Source organism: Notothenia coriiceps, unplaced genomic scaffold (genome assembly GCF_000735185.1).
Source record: "Notothenia coriiceps isolate Sejong01 unplaced genomic scaffold, NC01 NC01_scaffold00018249, whole genome shotgun sequence".
Classification (NCBI taxonomy): Eukaryota; Metazoa; Chordata; class Actinopteri; order Perciformes; family Nototheniidae; genus Notothenia; species Notothenia coriiceps.
The window spans coordinates 251,633-269,932 of record NW_011350950.1 but is presented as its reverse complement, the minus strand read 5'-3'; the positions used below and the strand labels follow the sequence as shown (position 1 = coordinate 269,932).

At 36.8% G+C, this 18,300-nt stretch overlaps 2 protein-coding genes across 5 annotated transcripts in view; one reads left to right on the top strand and one right to left on the bottom strand.

Annotated features, from left to right (window-relative positions):
- Nucleotides 1–291: 291 nt before the first annotated feature.
- LOC104950919 (guanine nucleotide-binding protein G(s) subunit alpha isoforms XLas-like) lies at nucleotides 292–13,118 on the bottom strand. The gene is made up of 4 exons (XM_010777518.1): nucleotides 12,228–13,118; nucleotides 1,414–1,486; nucleotides 592–646; nucleotides 292–426 (listed from the first exon to the last, which is right to left on the bottom strand). Exons 1-4 carry the CDS (start codon nucleotides 12,727–12,729, stop codon nucleotides 292–294), a joined length of 765 nt encoding a protein of 254 aa, XP_010775820.1. The 5' UTR covers nucleotides 12,730–13,118.
- A 1,091-nt stretch (nucleotides 13,119–14,209) lies between these two features.
- Nucleotides 14,210–18,300, top strand: part of LOC104950912 (serine/threonine-protein kinase MAK-like) — a 12,151-nt gene continuing 8,060 nt past the window's right edge. Inside the window, exons 1-5 of one of the 4 annotated variants that reach the window (XM_010777507.1) lie at nucleotides 14,210–14,255; nucleotides 15,323–15,725; nucleotides 16,696–16,750; nucleotides 17,341–17,462; nucleotides 17,631–17,710. In XM_010777507.1, coding sequence (XP_010775809.1) covers nucleotides 15,553–15,725; nucleotides 16,696–16,750; nucleotides 17,341–17,462; nucleotides 17,631–17,710 — 430 coding nt within the window. In that variant the 5' untranslated portion in view covers nucleotides 14,210–14,255; nucleotides 15,323–15,552. Of the gene's footprint in view, nucleotides 14,256–14,835; nucleotides 15,726–16,695; nucleotides 16,751–17,340; nucleotides 17,463–17,630; nucleotides 17,711–18,300 lie in introns of those variants that run through there. The other 3 variants (XM_010777509.1, XM_010777508.1, XM_010777506.1) reach the window with 3 other exon arrangements.

Sequence of the window (18,300 nt, the reverse complement as noted above, 5' to 3'; positions counted from 1 at the left end):
TAAAACCATATAACTCCCAGGAGAAAAAAACAATGCCCTCTGATTTGTTGATTTAAAAAAAAAAAAAAGAGCCCACAACATCATAAAAGGAATAAATTAAAGAATAGAGGCAACATTAGGTCTGTTATAGGAAAATTGCATCTGCCATCATTGAGCTCTATCAGCAAGATCTACATTGTTTGACGTAAAACAAAAACGCTCTGGTCACACATCATCCAACACCCACACAATTAGTAAAGACAAAATAAGCACATATGTACTACCACTCATATCCACATCTGCAAACAAACTTTATGAACGTCTTACCTGCGAGTAGTCAAAGTCGGAGAGGGGTGCTATGCTTTTGATGTATTCGATTCTGAATTGGTCCTCCGGGTTGGCTAGCGGGACAGGGGGTATTAAAGTGCTCATCGCAGACACTATAGTCTACAAAGCAGAAGTTATGGGAGGAAACAAACAAACAAAAAAGCATTAAGAGGGGTGAATACATGAAAAAAGGCCTGTATAATAATAATCAGTACAATGTGATTGCAGTTGATGTAACAACAGAGACGTTGACCCCATTCGGGAAGTGATACAGATCAAACTTACCACTATGGCATCCTTCACGTTTTTCCGAATATCTTGGATTTTCTGTTTCTTTTCTCTGCATGGGGAGAGAGTAGATGTGCAGGCCAGGAGTTACGAAAACATCAACCAAAGCAGACCACAAAAGATTAATCAAGCTAGTAATAAATAAGAATAGGGGTTGACTGTATTCTTATAACATGTATACATACATTACAGGTGTCCAAGCTTGGACTATGCACCAGGTAACAAGGAAATACACCATGGTGTTCAGTAAAATGCTAAAGTAAAGGAATATGAGGTGTTGTAGTTATGATTGTCTTCATTTTTTGTACCTTAAAAAAACGCTAGATAATGCCTCCTATCCTCTTAAAATCCAGCCTCCATGTTACATATACGGTGGGCTTTCATACAGTTACAGGACTCTTGACATGTACTAGGCCTGTTTAAAAAAGACCACTGGTAAGATCAATGCCATGCAAGGCCTTGCAGCAAAACAAATCATCAATAGGCCTGTGTCGATCACAACCTTTCACCCTCTCTTACATGAAACAGGAAACGGTGAATTATTTGGCATCTGTGTGACACCGAGATCATCACATATGTATGATAACTGTACATGTACACGAAAAAAAGGAGGAAAAGGCAGAGAGACAGAGAGAGGAGGGGGGAAAGATATTAGCTGCTTTGCATGGGATACTGGGCCCAACAGGCGCTGCAGTGCCTGGGGAAAATCCATTCACAGGCCTCCACAGTGTTATTCATTAGGAGGGAAGCCATAAGCATTAATATGTGTTTTTTAAGGCGTTAATGTCGCTATGTTATATTAAAAAAGAAAGCACTCACTCCGCGTTGAAGCCGTTGACGTGTAGAATCCTCATCTGCTTCACAATGGTGCTTTTTCCGGACTCTCCCGCACCTTTCGACCAAAGAAACACATGAAAATATCACCAACCACGAACAGGGGACATCCGGGTTATCGTTAAAACACATACATGTTTTTTGGAAATGAAGCCTTCCATCAATATCCACCCCCATGACATATTATTATTGCAAGCGCTGTCAAATGGGGCTACGTGTTCGGTAAACGAAAAGGGATTAGCTTTCAGATAGCCATCAACCTTACCCAGTAATAAGAGCCTGTGTGTGGCTTTATACGCTTGTCTTTCCTTTTGCAACTGTTTTTCTATCTTTTTATTCGCCTCTCGTTGTGCCTTTTCGTCGATGCGTTGATCTTCAGTCTTGCTGTTGCCCAAACAACCCATCTTCCGTCGCCCTAACCCCCTTCCTTGTGGAATCGTAAAAAAAAAATTATATATAAAAAAATATAAAATAACACCCGGGTTGATTCTGCGGTTTAAAAATAGCAATACTGTAAAATAAAAAAAGGAAAAAAAAAATCTCTGCGAGTCGTCTCCGTCGTAAGGGGAGAGGAATATGTTCCCCCGTTACAATTCCGCTTTTAGCCGCAGCCAACCGTCATCCAAACCGTGTGTCAGTGTACAAACCGACGGACATTAATGGCTCGGTTTTTACAAAGAAATATCAAAAATACATATAAATAAAGAAGAGAGAGGGTTTCTCAATTTCTGGGAATCCAGTCAACTGTTCCTATCGCGTCTCTCCAACCCCTCTCTTCTCTCAGTGTTTTTTTTCTATCTGAATTTCTATCTGTCTCTTTAACTCAGCACTGCCTCTCTCTGTGGCTCCAGGAAGTAGCCGTGGACCGTGGTGGTGGTGGAGGTGGAAAACAAACTAACAGCGTTAAACTGTAACATTAACAACCCGTACTGATATAGCATTTTATAACTTGTGTGAAAAAAGGGAGAGGAGCCATTCCCGATTTAGTCCGTCGCTATTCTGCTATCAAACTAAACGGCAAAGGGGGTGGAGGTGGAAACCCGGACGCCTCTGTCTGTGTGCTGGTTTAACAGAGGGGCTGGGTCTCTTCTTCTTCTGCTTGTTGGCTTCCAGTCAGTGAGGTGGCCCTGACCCAAACTGGCAACCCATTTACAGTGTGTGTTTGCACTGGGCTTTACCTATCTGTAGTTTACACATTACAGGCCTGGGGGCCATCATTGTAGTCCTTGAGAGAATGAGGACTACTCGTACGTGTTTGAGGAAGTACTCGGATCATTTACTTAAAGTGAAACAACTTCAATGTGCAATAACGTAGATACAACTAAAACAAAACAAACAAAACCTTCTGTTGTGTAAAGTAACTAAGTACATTTACTCAAGTACTGTACACTTTTCAGGGACTTGTGTTTACTTGTAATTAAGTACATTTACAACTTTACTTACTGAAGTGAAAATTTAAATGTTCTTTCTCTTTATACATTACAGGCCTGGGGGCCATCATTGTGGTCAGTGAGAGAATGAGGACTACTCGTACGTATTTGATGGAAGTACTGGGATCATTTACTTAAAGTGAAATAACACCAATGTGGCATAATGTAGATAAAACTGTTGGGCACAGTGGTGTGAAGTAACTAAGTGCATTTAATCAAGTACTGTACTTAGGTACAATTTTTAGGGATTTTTTCCCTACTTTGTACTTCTACCTCACTACAATTCACAAACCCACAAATGTATATTTACACCCTTCATTTATGTAGTAACTTTGCAGATATAGATGAATGATAAACAATAAGATCAACAATTAAATAAGATGGATTAAACTCACTAGCTACCCTGCAGTATAAAAAGTCATTTAAACTAGCTGCACCTTTAGCAGCTTTAATAAACACATCAATACATCAATAATAATAAAACATATGATATATATATATGATTGTGAAATGGGCCAATCAGCATAATGAGTACTTTTACTTTTTGTACTTGAAGTATATTTTGATGCTAATACTTTTTTTAACTTTTATTTCATTCTGCAATTCAGGTGTGATATTACAGAAGTAGGCAACAAAATAAACGTATTCTATTAAAATGAAATGTATTTGTTATGCAGAAAAGGGTCATTTTAAAATAATAAATATTACAGGCATGTCAATGTTGCAGCTGGTAAAGGTAGAAATAGTTTTAAATACTTGATACTCTGCCGGTAGCTTAATCTATAATAATTCAACATAATTTACTAGCTGATTTGTATTAAGGGGCAGTAACAATCTGAATCTGCAAAGTTAATTGTGTTGTCGAATAAATAGTGGGGTAAAAATTACAGTGTTGGAGTAAAAGTACAAAGGAGCATAAAATAGACTCAAAACTAAAGTAAAGTATCTCAAATTGAGCTTAAGCGAAGTACTTAGTTTCATTACATGGCTGTGAATACCACCATTTATAAATACTAAATATAAATACAATTTAATTAACATTTTGATGTGTGATAGATTGACCTACCCTGCAGCAGGAGTGGAAGAACTATAGGTAGTATTAAGAAAGTAAAAGTAAGTATGCTCTGGGGTACACATACTTACTTTTATCCTTTTGCTTTTAAAGCATGATATTTATATTCAAATGATTGTTTTCACTTTGTTGTATTGCTTAATAGTGAAAGTAAAACTGCAGTAAAGGATCTGAGTACTTCTTCTCTTTCTGCAGGAAAGACACTGAAATAACCAAACTTATCTTAATGTGGGACTTTCTATTTTAGGCTGCTTCAACAACCATTAAAGCATCCCTTACCTGGCAGAGTTGGCATGTAGACATATATGTATTAAAGTACTAGATTATGCATCATGCAAACCCTTTACAAAAATGAATTCAATCTTTCATCTGCTTATGTACCCTTGAGCAAGATGCAGAGACCCTGCAACACTGTACTGGCATGAAACGAGTATTCCCCAAAATCATACAAAATACCAAGGCTGTGTAGTATGGCGTCTTATTTAAGAGTGTTCTGATACTATAGGAAATAAAATGTGCATTATGTTTGAGTATGCCTTCATAAAGTCATAATATATCACTATTAACTAAAGACTAGAGCAGCAAGTCAGCTAAGAGATTATTTGTAATTTTTCTATCAAAAATTGCCAAAAATATGCTGTTTTTATAGCCTTTTAATAATATGGACATATTTTTGATTCAACTGAATATCTTTGTATTTTTGGCTGATAAAACAATACATTATGAAAAACTTAGTTGCCGCTCTACTAAAAACAACCACAGGACAAATGATTTGTCATAGAGGCCCTTAATTTAGGAGTTAGTCAATTATCTTACTTTATTTGTCATGTTTTTATTTCAAGAGTTTATGCACCAGAACCACTACACTCCAGTAGTGCAAGTCATGCTTCAGCCGATAAGGAGAAAACTGTCACTGTTGTGAGTTTTGTCTGACATTTATGTTTAGCTTGCTGTGGCTTTGCTCGAAACTAGGCCAGTATGGGGTGTGGGTTTGTACAGGTTTGTCTTTACAGTAACCAACATTGCACTTTAGTTGCACACTACCATTGTGTGCTATTGAAGGAAGCAGTAACTGATATATTGTCATTATCCATGTCTCTGTCAGTATGTGTGGGACAGAGAATTAAGCCTTTTTCATTCAAGAGCAACTTGTATAGTTAGTAGGCCTGCCTTAGCAATAAAGCTAATGCTAGGCTAACATACAACACAACACTTTGTATTGAGGTCAGAAACAAAGTTATATATGTTCTGTACTGTATGCTCTGAAAAACACCCATAGATCACCTTAGAAGCATGAGGCGAACGTGAATGATTATGTGTGTAACATAACAAGGAGTGTGCTGTTATTGTCTCCATTATGCAAACACAAAGCAAATACTAGTTTAATGTAGTGAAATGAGTGCAACAAAGTTGTGTGGCATGCAAATAACAACTGGAACCCTCACTTCACCTTTAGTAGTGTGAAAATATTAAAACCACCAACCCCTCCACACCCACATTATAAAAGAAACCCAGTCTCCCTGCCTCCGAAAGCAAGGTCAAAACAAGAAACTGGCCCACATCACTCTCTAGTGGTGAGAGGCAGAACCACACACAGCGCCCTGTGAATTAAACAGAATCAGGTTTTGTTGCATAAGTTGTCAACTTTTTAGGAAGAAGTATCTTTTTTTAATGTTTAGCTTGCTGTGGCTTCCTCTTAACTAGACTTTTAAAAAAGGGTGTGTTTGTTTTAAAGATTGGTTGATGTTAATCTGATTTGAAATGAGTCTGCTAAAGAGGAGAAAGGTAACTCTTTGCCAACAATCTGAGTTTAAGATGTGTATGTTTGAGCTAGATTTTATGACAGTACATCCAATTTGGAGGACATTCATGGTTCAGTTTGCAACCTACATAAGTGAGGTGTGGGAACTTGGAGCATCGTGTTTAAATATGCTCAATGGTGGAAGGAGTACTTAGGTAAAATAATAAATAATAATACAAAATATATGACATTACTCGCATAAAATAACTTTAATGGTGCAGCTGGTAAAGGATTCAAAAGCGTATTTTGACTTCTGTATTGACCTAATAATTATACACTTCTTAATAAAAAATCAAAATGCATCACTTAACAAAAACAAAAAGCCTAAAGTTGCATACAATGACAACAATCAAGTAAAGACCAAGTATCTCAAGTGTTACATTCATACACTGCAGAAACTGATATTTAACTGTTAACAGAAATGTGCATAGAGATAATATTGTATTCTTCAATGAGAAAGAAGGAGTATGTGTTTTTATACACATTTTTAACAAGGTCCATTTATTTTTTGGGGGTAAAATCACATCAAATAGAAAATATTATTTAAATCAGATTATTTGTATGTCTTCCAACTTGTCTAGAGAGCTTTAAACTATCATCACAACTTGTGTAAGTAATATTGGAAGTTATCTCTCATGATTAATGTCTCTGTCAGTATGTGTGCATGTGTGCAGTGTTGGAAAGTGTTTAAAGTAAACACAGCGATACTAAGACCTAAAAATACTCTATTGCAAGTAAACTCTGTTTTCAAGATGTCTTTACTATTCTCAGACTGATAGTGGTCTGTACTGCAAAATGGAAACCACAAAGGCCCGTTTTCATTTTGGCGTTTCTGCAACATGATTGTACTCTAATGAAAACATGAAATACAGTAAAATACATTGCCAAGTAAAAAAGTGTTTTGTCAGTGAACTGTTACAATAAACCATTAAAGTGTTATTTTCCATGTATAAATCTTCCATGTTCTTTCAATAGCAGCGGCTGTATTTGAAGCATGTACTGTAAAAACAAGGCAGACATCCAAATGATATCCAGCTAAAATTAGCCTCTCTGGTTCTTTTTTTTTAGCTGCTGAAAGGACCTTTATGGCACTCTCTTAAGCGGCAGAGGCTCATGATAAAGACTAAATCATACAGTAAGCAAAAAACCTGGAGAATAAACACAGTCCAATGTCCTTCTAGTGTAGTGTGGTTCACTTTGTATCTGCTATCAGTATCATAAATGTGATGGTAATTCATACTCCAGTACATCCTGTTGCTCATTACATGAGCCTGGAACTGTGTTAGTAGCAAAGTTCAGCAATGGTCAATGATAAAACTAATTCAGAACAAAGCAAAGTTCACCTAGTCTACTGGTATTGAAGGGAAGGGCTCTACAGTATGCACCAGTGAGTTAGCTTTCTTTGAAATACATGGCTTCACATGCAAAAAAAATGCCACAAAAAACAAACAAATTGTGAAAATCAGTGACTTTAAACTGGCTATTCATTGGCCCGTCTGCCTCAGCTCTAGCAAGTGCACTTCATTGTTAGCAACCTGTTGTTCAGGCTTGTGAAAGGTGATAAGGCTGAGATATGAAACAGCAAGTTAAGGCTACTAGGAAAGCTGTAGCAGATATTATCAAAGGCCTGTAGCAAATCTGATCCAGGAGACCTAACAATGAAGTCCCTTCCTTTCCACGAAATAACCACTTACATTCTAGGTACCGACACTGTATGTGAATCTATAAATAGGAATTCAGATTTATAATCAGTTATTTATGGCAGTTTTACAAGCATTTTAGGGTTATGGTGCCTTTAAATAAGACAGCGTTTCACGAAGTAAAGTCCATATTAGGTAGAATGAGGCTGTGGCTCAGTGGGATAGTGTGCTGAACTTAGTGCGCTGAACTTTGAATCAGGGGATAGCAAGTTCGAGTCCCACAGTGAGCATGTCGTTGTGTCCCTGAGACACTTCATCCCAAATTGCTCCTGTGGGGATTGTCCACAGTATTGACTGTATGTAAGTCGCTTTGGATAAAAGCATCTAACAAGTGACATGTAATGTAATGTAATGAAATCTTAACTGATAAGAAATATAGCATGTACTTCACTTGAACTCTACACTATTTAGATTAATATAAAAAATTGAGCTTCGCTTTAAAAGACGAATTAACTACCTTGATTTATTTCATATCGAATAGGCTTTTAAAATACTTAAATATGAGCCTGGACTTTTTGGGGCCCCTAAGATAAAATATGATCACAATATCAGTTAACCTGGTAACATTTGAAATAAATAAGAGAAGTATTCATGCTGTCTCAAATGTATATATATATATAATAAATACAGCACAATGTTGAGCCATTAAGGTAGTAAAAGCGACAGCGTTATACATCCACAAGCCTTAAGGTCTAACACTACAAAGGGCAGCGGGCTCAAGCTTTATTTCTGTCTTGTATTAGTTTCTAAGGGACCCACAAGTTTTGTATCACATTTAATATCTATTATTTAATTATGTTGTTAATAAATCAATTGGTTGTATTTAAAATGTTAAAAAAAATAAGTATAAAATGCTTGTCAAAATGTTTCCAAAAAAAATCATGTAAATATATTAATATCTGAGAAGTTGGAACCAGTAAAGGTTTGGCACCGTTGCTCTAAAATTGACTTAAAACTGATTACCAAAATACTATGGCTAATTAATTTCCTACAGATAGACGAATTGCATGTAGTATTTTCAGCTCTATAATATATATATATATATATATATAAGCCTGAGAGAGATATTTACTGTCTGTTACTCATGTCTTACAAAATAAATCAGGCCACTTTTTAAAAAACTTTTTTTTAATAAAGCTTTGGTTTACTGCTCTTATTTAGGATTGGGGAAAGGTCATAATTACTTTTGCATTACTCGAACAGTCCTATCTTTCAGAAATTAAATTAGTTATATAATCAGTAAATTATTTAATTGTGATTATATTTTCAAGGAAAATAGTTATGTCATTTCTGAATCTTAAACGCTCTGTATTTGAAAACAAAACCATATGCAATGCATTTTTTTAATCTATTTTATAAAAACGACCAGAAATGTGAGAGTTGAACTACAGCATAGGATACCAAATGTGATTCCATAATAAAATATTTCCAAATCTAAGTCACAAATAAAAAGGCCTCAAATGATGGCTTCCAGCTCCAGCACAAGCTGAAGTGTCAGCCCACTTAGGATAAACATTAGCTCCTTATGGCTATCGTTACTCAACTAAATACCTGCAGCAAATACAAACAGATAAAGTGACCCAGATTAGCTAGCATACGTTGCCTTGAAATGTAACACTATTTGAAAGGTGTCCACTTTCCAAGGAACGCAAACCACCTCTGGCATGCAACAAGAGTCCTACTGGAGACGTGGAGGGTATAAAGTCTCGAAAAGCCTCTCAAGAAAACCAAAAGTGTCTGGTGCTGAGACTACTGCGTTTATCAGGACACAGAATAAATCATTCTGATACTAAGGAAGGCCGCCAAATGTCATAATGACATGCTGAAATGACACAGGTCACACGATATATGTAACTGTAATTTATGACACTTCCTTGTGTGACTTTATTAGGATGAGCCACTTCTTCCTGTGTGTGATTAGTGACAACTGTTTACTTATGAAATTTAACAAGCATTCGTTTATTATAAACACAAAATAAATATATATATATATATATTACTTTGATAAAAGTAAAGCAAATACATGCAATGTGTTTGAAATACAAATGTAAGATACTTTACTTGAGTATTTACATGTTATGCTTCTATACACTTCTACTATACTACACCTCAGAGGGAAATATTGACAGTCATTTTAAATACATTTATTTGATCAATTAGTTACTCGTTATGTTGCAAATTCAAACTGCTAACAAAAACTAAAAATCCTATTATACATTTTGATTTATTACTTATCATTTTGGTGGAAAATATTTACTCCAAATGTGGTGATTTTTTAAATGTTGATGCTGATGTTTGATAAAGTGAAAGATGAGAAGAAGTGTTTAAAAATAGCATAACCATAAACACCTGCTGTACACCTAAAAAATGCAACATAGCCGTGATATTAATGAAAAACATGTAATGAATGCAGGACTGTTTCTTGTATTGCAGTATTTTCACAGTGCAGGTTTAGTCCTATAACTTATGTAAACAATTAGAATACTTCCTCATTAGGGTAGCATTGATCAAACTTAAAGCTCCTATTTCTGGTAAAGACTTTCTCTTTAAAAGGTAGAGCATTGACCTTTTGAAAAGTAATGTATACGCATATAATATAGAAATGGTTACTGTGCGTATGGTAAAATAACAACAAGCTAAATCTAAGTAAACAGCAGGGTAACAGTGTAGAGAGCTCTGGCCTGACTGACACATCCATCTAGAACTACAATGAATGTTCCAGGAACAATTATGTTTTGCTAATGACCAATGTCTGAAAAATGACTTAAACTATCAGCAGATTCCAGTAAGGCAATAACATTTATGACCACAAAGAGATACACGCCCTGTAATTCATATAGACCCAAATAAACCGATAAGGGCTTCAACTAAAGATACTTTTATTATGAATTAAATAAAAGGGATTGTTATTTTTTTTATCGAATTATAATCATTTACTTAATAAAATGCTAAAAATCAAACCAAGGGCCAGAGTCCTAACTGATGATTTGAAAGTGATCATTTATGACAGTACGGCTATTTAGCAGCTATGATAAATACCTCCATTTGTACTCAAATTCAACAGCAAGCAATTCTTTACATATAGAATTTAAAGCTGTAATCAGGGAGTGTTTCTTCATCCAATTAATGATCAGGATTGGAATCAATGTGTTAGCATACTTTGTGGATTAATTCAGAATTTTAAGAACTGAAGCTAATTTTCCCACAACAATAAAAATGTTTTTACCTACTCAACTTTATAAAATATCCACCTACACTGCACAGCATTTTCCTATATATAATATCGGCCAGTAGACCACACTGTAATCTACTATACAGTACATTTATTTGTTGAAAAACTAAACTGTAAATGTTCAACAGTAAGTCAGTTATTTGTTATCTCTACTACCAGATTGACGGCAGTCTTGTCAAACTAAACTACACTCCATTTTCATCTGAAATACTATACTTTTTATTTTCAAAGTAAACATAGCCCAATAGGCAAAAGCTAAGTGGTCTAACCTTCATATTTGTATATTTTAGCCAACTAAATGATACCCACTTTAAAACTATACAACACTCAACTATGGTATAACCTACAATGAGCTTTTTTAGTCCTGTATTTTATGCTATAAGCCGAATCCTTACTTCCAGGGTTAAAACTAAAAGGACAAGTTGTCTCCCTTTATGTTTGTTTACTAAAGCCACCTCTTAATGACACTTCACAAAATTGCAAGCCACTACAGTCCATTATAATATAGTATGCATCTATTTCATAAGGCTATTTCTCATCTGTTGTTGTCATATACTATAGACAACACTATCTTATTATGTACTATACTCATCATCAGTGTAAACATGGCCAAATAGGCAGCCAAGTGCTCCCTCTATGTATTTGAATACTAAAGACAACTAAGTGATATTTTCTACAATACTCTACACTAAACTCTGCTCCAGGCCACAACACTTTAGGCCTACTATATAATACACATGTTCAGAGTAATATTTAACAGAATACGTTTCTCTTAATACCTGTATACTTAAGCCACCTCTCAATGACACTGCACAACATTACAAGCCACTAAACTCTATAATACTACATATATTTCAAAAGGGTATTTCTCACCTGAAGTCAAATAATCTCTACTATAGGCTACTATACTATAATATACTACTAAATATGTCCCAAACGACAACGAAAATGGTCTACACAAGTGTTTAATAAAGCCACCTCTCAATGACACTACACAACATTACAAGCCACTACACATACTACATTATCAATCTATTTCAAAATGCTATTTCTCATCTGAAGTCAAATAATCTCTACTATACTATGCTATGCTATAAATACTCAGAGTAAATATGGCCCAATACACCAAAACTAAGCGGACTCTGCATATGTTTGAACTACACTATTATATTACATTAGACATGTATTTCGACAGGGTATTTGTCATATGTCATACAGGCTACTGTACACTATACCTTACTGTTCTCAGAGTAGGCATTGCCCAATAGCCACATGCTAGGTGTTTTCTGTAAACCTGTGTTTAGCTACTGGTCCCTTCTGATGTCCAACAACATGATTAATTATGGCTTTTCCTCGTAATATGATAAACAGTAAGAGGACAGCAGACCCAGAGACATCTTCCTCATCTGTCACTGCCAGCCGCAGGGGGTAGTCTTCACCCAGCCAACAGATGTGGTGGCAATAAGGCCTCGCCAGAGTAGTGACATAATTTTTGGAAAGGCCAGTACGTTTTTCTTTCTAATAATAAAACAGCTTGGTGGTCCAACAACAGAGAGGCACCTACCGAGCAGCAGCAGCCGATGCGTCTGTTTGTACTCCCGTTTGAGCTCCTTCAGCGCCCTGTCAATATTCTTACTGACTTTCTTCGCCTCCTTCTCGGCCTCCTTCTCCTCCACCAGCAATTTGTCCCAGTTTTTCTGCTTTTGGGTGCTATTCTTTTGCAGCAGCTGTAAGCGTCGGCCACGGTCCTTCCCTGTCCCCTTCCCGCTGCCTCCTCCACCGCCACCACCGCCTCCTCCTCCGCCGCCTCCGTTCTGTATGAGCACACCGTCTGTACCGGTGTCTCCACGGCGTTGCTCCGGGAGCCTGGCCGGGTCCCCGGGGCGCATCGGGCCGCGCAGCGCCGAGGTCTCCCCACATCCCCCGGTGTCCTCCGGGCGAGCTCCCCCGGCGCGGGTCGGCACGGCAGCAGCGTCCGGAGGCTGGTCCGAGTCCGAGGTAGCGTTGGAGATAGAGCCGCTCAGGTCCCCGAAGAGCCGGGGACGCAAACTGTAGCACAGCCCCATGTTGAAACCAATATTTGTCTGTGAATGTGATTTTTCATAAATTAAAATGTCAAAAAAATCGCAGTTGCGCCAGCAGCCCTAGCGAGCCATCGTCACATTGGAGCTCCAACGGTGCGATTTAAGTCCGAAATTGAGCCGAAAATGTGAATGAATTATGCTCCGACATTTGCTATATGTCATTTTGCATTTTCCCCAGTCAGCCTTTGCTTCGTAGTTAGTGGATCACCTGATCCCTTAGTGGACACTGCGGGTCCATCTTACCGTAAGTAACCAAAAGCACAACCTTGGAAAAAATCGCGACTATCCGCTGCGCAGACAGTCAACAATCTGACTGCACAGTTGTTAGGTGCAATGCACGGCGCGTCACGGTACTACAGTATGGCCATTTCGAGAATGCTGGTCATGATTTTCATTCCTCACATTGCATGCCTGAAGACACCTCCTGCCCGATAGAGAGTGAACATGATCTATTTTATATCTGTTTAGGCACAGTCATGCTCTTTAATTATGTTCTAATATTTGAATGTATTCAAGATAATATTTTGAATTCTAACACATATCATTACAATAATCAAGGCATATTGTGCAAATTAGACCTTTTAACGTTTAATGGCTTATATATAAAAAAAAATGTATGAGCTTTTTCATTATGTTATTCTTGCATGCGAGTTGTTTCCTACATTCCCATAATCCAAGTGCTATTTACCAAAATCTAAATATAATAGCCCTATTTTTAGCCTCAAAGCAGGTCAAGTGTCGCTATAAAAAGACTATTATGTGGATGATATATCTGGTCTTCAAATTGGCGTCCTGGGATATTTTTAAGGGGCTGTCGGTCGCTCTCATGTGGTCTTAGCAATAACATAATCTGTTTTTTTTTTTTTTTATCATTTTGCAAAGAAAATGCAGAAAAACCCCACTTAGCCTATATTACATTTCAAATATATAGTATTTTTGTTGATTTTCTTTGTTCAGCCTCCCAACAGCAGTCTACTCACATACACTGTGACTGCTTTACAAAACAATGATATTTTAATAAGACATAATTACTAAGGGGTCTAAAAAAGGTAGGTTACAAGGATTACAAGGACCAATGTCACAATCAGATGCAGGTTTAAAAATGAACCACCAGATGGAGCACTATATTGTAACATCAAACAATAGAATATCTCTGGTGAGTAAATGTTTATTAATAGTAACAAGGTCAATATTGCTTTTGATACACTAACATCAGACCTGAAAAAAAAGTGGCAACTGACGTCATTGCTAAAACACCAAAACAGCTGTTAAAAACAACAAAACAATATACAGATAATTGTATTTAATTGTATTTATTTTAATGTTATTTAATATACTTCATACTATTTCAAGTCCATCACAGTGCACACTTTTGTAGATAATTTAAGTATTATTTGTATTTCCTTTTATTGTGGAAGTCTCTGCGTTGCCTAGGAGACAGGAAACTGCTCCTACAAAGCTAGAAGCATCTCTTCATCACCTCCATCAGCACGGAAATGCCTCCCATGGTACGTCAGTTTTAGTTAAGTTTAAAGGTTTAAATATTTGGTTAAAACAGCAACACCAACATGAAGTGTCTGTAAGATATAATGGCTGAACATCAAGGCTTGTCAGTCGTTTAATGTTAGCTTATTTAGCTCTTTAGCTTCAGTCCTAGGCTACTCTTATGCAGGCCTGCTTGTTGTTTGCTAACTAGCCACATGATGCTACATTATAACGTTTTCATACACCGTGATTTTAATGGTTTAGAATTCAACGTTTTGTAGCTTGTGATGTACTGGTATATATTATCAATCAACATCATTTTGTTTTGAAAGGAGAGAGAAAAACAACAACATGTTTAGGTATTTATTCAGTAACTACAGTATAATTAGGTTAGCCCAGTGTTCACTTAGGGACCATCAATAAATAACCATTTGTATGACACAAACCAGATTTATTAAAAAAAACATTTCAACGTGCTTGCTTGGACGTTAAGCAAAAATAAATAAAAAGTACAAATTATGCTTACAAAATATAATAAATGTGTCTTCTGTAGCAAACCTTTTTTGATTACTGGTGTGTCCTGATAGTCATGAATATTTTAATAGAAGATTTGTTCAGCTTTCAATAGCTTACATGTCATATGATCCAGTGACTCCAAATCAATGCATCATTGTATTACTACAAGTAGGATATTGTATATTGTATATATATAATGGGGAAGTTGGACACATCTATTTGTATTGGATTTTAGTGTACATTATATTTAATATACATGTTTTTAATGACAAAACAGCACCTTTTTAATTGAAAACGTTTTGATCATTTCAATAGCTTCCATGTAATGTGAACTTTTTACTCAAATTAATGCAGACTTGTAGCACTATGCTGGACACGTATGACACTTATTTATATGTACTTAGTATATTTTGATACCTTTGATACCTAACTAAAAGATCTAACTACTTCTTCCACCATTGACAAAATGTGTCACCATGTGTCCTACTCCTATTTTGAAGTGGACTTGATGAGTGCTCTCCTGTGAGCCTGTTACCTGGCACTTAATCACATGTCAGCTCTAATCCCCTCGCAGCCCTTCCTCTGTCTGCCGTCAAGGCTTAGCTCAGGATAGGTGAGACACATGCAGCCGGCAGCGTCACTTTTCCACTCGCCCTCGCCAGGTAAACCTCCACCTTCCTTAATCACCCACCTGCAGAGAGAAAGGTAAAGGATGAGCACTCATGTTTTATTGCTGAGTCTTTGAGTTGCCTCAGAGTAGCATAGGTGTCTGTTGATCTGTGGAGGGATGTTACTGTGCTTACGATGACCAACTGTTTGCCTGTGTGGGACTGTCTAGGCTCCTCGCTGAAGGAGAGGCAGGGCTCTCTGTGGACGATGAACCGCTACACCACGCTGAGGCAGCTGGGGGACGGCACGTATGGCAGCGTGCTTCTGGGGAAGAGCAACGACACGGGGGAGATGGTGGCCATTAAGAGGTCAGTGCGAACTGGGTGGTTTCATCTCGGAGCATTAAGCTGATTAAACTCTGAGAGACAGCTTCAGAGTGCTTCAGGAATCTAGACCCTAACGAGTTGTATCCTCAAATAAAAATAAATAAAAAAGTTACGTTTTGCATTTGTCTGCATCATGTGATTAGATATTTTATACACCATTTTTATTCAATACAGTATTTGATTTTGCATTCTGTTTCTGTTTTACATCTTAATCTGTTTTAAATGTTATTATTCGTATTCATGCAACTTACTTGCACTATTATGTCTATTGCGTCATTTTATTTATCTCTTTTTCTTTTTTATGTTGAGTATATTTGATGTTGCACTGTTGGACTAGCCTGGGGCTTAAGATTGTGTTGCCAAAACTAAATCATAGATATCACATGAATAAAGCCTTTGAGTCTTGAGTGTGTAGGAATTGAAGGTAAATAAGCTTCTGGAATGACAAGTTTAAGGCGTATTGTGAAGATGCAGAGACACTGTAGTATTAGTATTACTATAAATATTATTATTATTATCCTAGGTTTTTATCATGACGTCCTTTTTTGACAGTTCACTTCATTTTAATGATGAGCTGTTTAAGATCTCTGGCAAGAAATGAATAATGAATGTTTCACCAGGCTCCTTCAGGCACTGTTTGTAAATGTAAGGTTATAGTGCAAGCTGACACTGCTGATGACAGTCAAAGAAGTGAAAGTACACCGCGTAGTGTTGCTCCTGGAGTATGAGAGGGAAGAAGGGGAAAGGTTAAAACAGGTTACACACGTGAAACATTTCCATGCAAAGTTCAAACGTTTAAATATAGTGATGTTGAGGGGATGCTATTTGTACTACTATTATGGCTGATAAAACATTTCTTTGGAGCCCATAGTCACCATAAAGGAAGCCATTTCATACCCTGAAAAGAAGTCGGAAAGTCTTGAATTAACACATCTGTTTTCACCCCTAACAGAATGAAGAGGAAGTTTTATTCGTGGGATGAGTGCTTGAGTCTAAGAGAGGTTAAGGTGAGAGTAATTATATTCTAGTATAGACAAAAAATATAGTTGATACAACAGCGGGTCAGTAATTATTATATTAAGCAAGTTTTCTGCTTGTTTTTGACATTACAATAATAATAATAATAATAACATTCAAATAATCAAGTAAAGTTAATACTGTAGGACAGAAAAAATAGTTTATTTCCAAGTTGTGATTGATATTTAAATGTACAATCAATATGGTTTGAAACTATATAAATAGGTGTATTCATTTATTATTGAAGTTTTTAAGTTCTAAAAAAAGTTTTAAATGAGAATTTGTTATGAGTCTAGGTTTTGTCGTAACTTGGCCTTGTTTGAAAATGAAAACACAACAAATATTCCCATTTTAAAATGTTCTCTTTCTCTTGCATTCCCTGATCATCAGCTAAATTACCTGAGACTATATGAAAAAAAATATATATCTAAATTCTCTGGGCATGTTTTGTTTTTGTTTGGAGACGAATGTTGTATCGGATTTCAAACACTGTGTTCAGGCATTTGAGAAATGTCCCTACATAATGAGCTATTTGACTAATTATTGACTATGTTACATAATTTAATGCTTGTGTTTTCAGTCACTGAAGAAGCTGAACCATGCCAATGTGGTGAAACTGAGGGAAGTGATCAGAGAAAACGACCACCTCTACTTTGTCTTTGAGTATATGAAAGAAAACCTCTATCAGCTCATGAAAGAAAGGTAAGAAGAATTCCTCTTACAGCAACGGCTTTATTTCAGACATTTACCAGCTGTGTGCACGGTTCTTTTTGTCATATCATTTTGCAGTGGGTTTTGTTGTCACCATTGGGAATGTGAGAATGATTTGGGTCAGCTTGAGTCATCATGTGTCGGTCTTGATTTTTTCAGAAACAAGTTGTTCCCTGAGTCACTCGTCAGAAACATGACATTTCAGATATTACAGGGACTGTCCTTTATTCATAAACATGGTAGGTGACTTACAGCAAAGCCTTTGAGTATAAACTGAGTACTTCCTTTTGTGTCTGTATTATCAAGTTGTCAGCACTGTCCTGGTATAAATTGTTCATAATTGAGTAAACAGAAAACATCATTTAAAACTGTGATGTGTTGAAAAATGACTCACTTCTCTCCCGTGAGGAGAGAAGGTGTGAGTGGTACCAAAGATTAACTGAACACGTTTCCTCTCTTCCTTCAACACTGTCTTTAGTGCTACTGTGAGCTGGTGTTTTACCCACTTGAATAAGGCATGATTGTTTGCGTAGTGTTTTTATCTTTACCCCCTCTTTTTTCTGTTTTCTTGTCTTTTACCTCTTTTGCCGCTGCCAGGGAAGATAAGATGTTTTCTGAAAATGAGATAAGGAACATTTTGTTCCAAGTTTTGTCTGGCTTAGCTTTTGTGCATAAGCACGGTAAGAGCCTTCTGATTTCGCTTTCGCTTCCAACAGGGTTCGTACATTTCACCTATAACCAGGCCCGTCCCTCCCTACAGGCCGATCATGCAGACTGCGTGGGGCCTCATGTGGGCCAGGGACGGCCCTGCCTATAACAACAAAACAGT